Source organism: Octopus bimaculoides, chromosome 29 (genome assembly GCF_001194135.2).
Source record: "Octopus bimaculoides isolate UCB-OBI-ISO-001 chromosome 29, ASM119413v2, whole genome shotgun sequence".
NCBI classification, from domain to species: Eukaryota; Metazoa; Mollusca; class Cephalopoda; order Octopoda; family Octopodidae; genus Octopus; species Octopus bimaculoides.
This window is the reverse complement of record NC_069009.1, coordinates 1,870,950-1,871,889: the sequence shown is the minus strand read 5'-3', so window position 1 is coordinate 1,871,889 and position 940 is coordinate 1,870,950. Positions and strand designations below refer to the sequence as shown.

General features: G+C 42.3%; 1 protein-coding gene across 1 annotated transcript in view; it reads left to right on the top strand.

Moving 5' to 3' along the window:
* Positions 1-847, top strand: part of LOC106881661 (zinc finger protein 569) — a 3,780-nt gene extending 2,933 nt beyond the window's left edge. Inside the window, exon 2 of the mRNA XM_052977827.1 lies at positions 782-847. Coding sequence (XP_052833787.1) covers positions 782-847 — 66 coding nt within the window. The remainder of the gene's footprint in view (positions 1-781) is intronic.
* The last annotated feature ends 93 nt before the right edge of the window (positions 848-940 follow it).

The following is a 940-nucleotide window of genomic DNA, read 5'->3' as shown; positions in this document are numbered from 1 at the left end:
CAGTGAGGTACGGTGTAGTAATAGTCTTGTGTGCAAACATGATGCGATGCCTAGTAATCCTATCTAGGGTGTGGTGCAGTCTTACCCCAGTAATCTTATCTATTCAATGAAAAAATAATTAAAAAAAAATTCATATGTTAAAATTTCAAAACAAATTATAATTTAGAATTAAAATGTTGATGCCAGTGCCGCTGGACTGGCTCCTGTGCAGGTGGCACATAAAATACACCATTTTGAGCGCGGCCATTGCCAGTACCGCCTGACTGGCCTTCATGCCGGTGGTACGTAAAAGCACCCACTACACTCTTGGAGTGGTTGGCATTAGGAAGGGCATCCAGCTGTAGAAACTCTGCCAAATTAGATTGGAGCCTGGTGTAGCCACCTAGTTCACCAGTCCTCAGTCAAATCGTCCAACCCATACTAGCATGGAAAGCGGACGTTAAATGACAATACGTAACTCAAGATGCCACTTGCATGTTAATATCACGAGCAGGCTGTTGCGTTGATTGAATCAACCGGAACACTCGTCATCGTAACAAACGAAGTGAGTGACTACATCTGGGAGTGTAGGGAAGATGTGTGGCCTTAGCGGTTGGGTCGTTATTTCTCCTTCGTTCCGTTTTCATTACAGACAAAAAAAAAGGGGCAATTTTTCAAAGCCTTCATATGGGTCCTCAAACTCATAAGACATTGATGCAGGATACCCTTCCTGTCACCAATCCTCACCTGTTTCCGGGCGAGGTAATATTTCCCCATGGAGGGACATGTTTTCTCTCCACAGATGACTAGAACCGAACACCGCTTGTACGACAGTGACACACGTTTACGACTATTACATGATGTCTAGGTAAGGGGACTGAAACATACACAATCACACATATATATACACACATATATACATACATATGTACGTATGTGTGTATATATATATATATATATA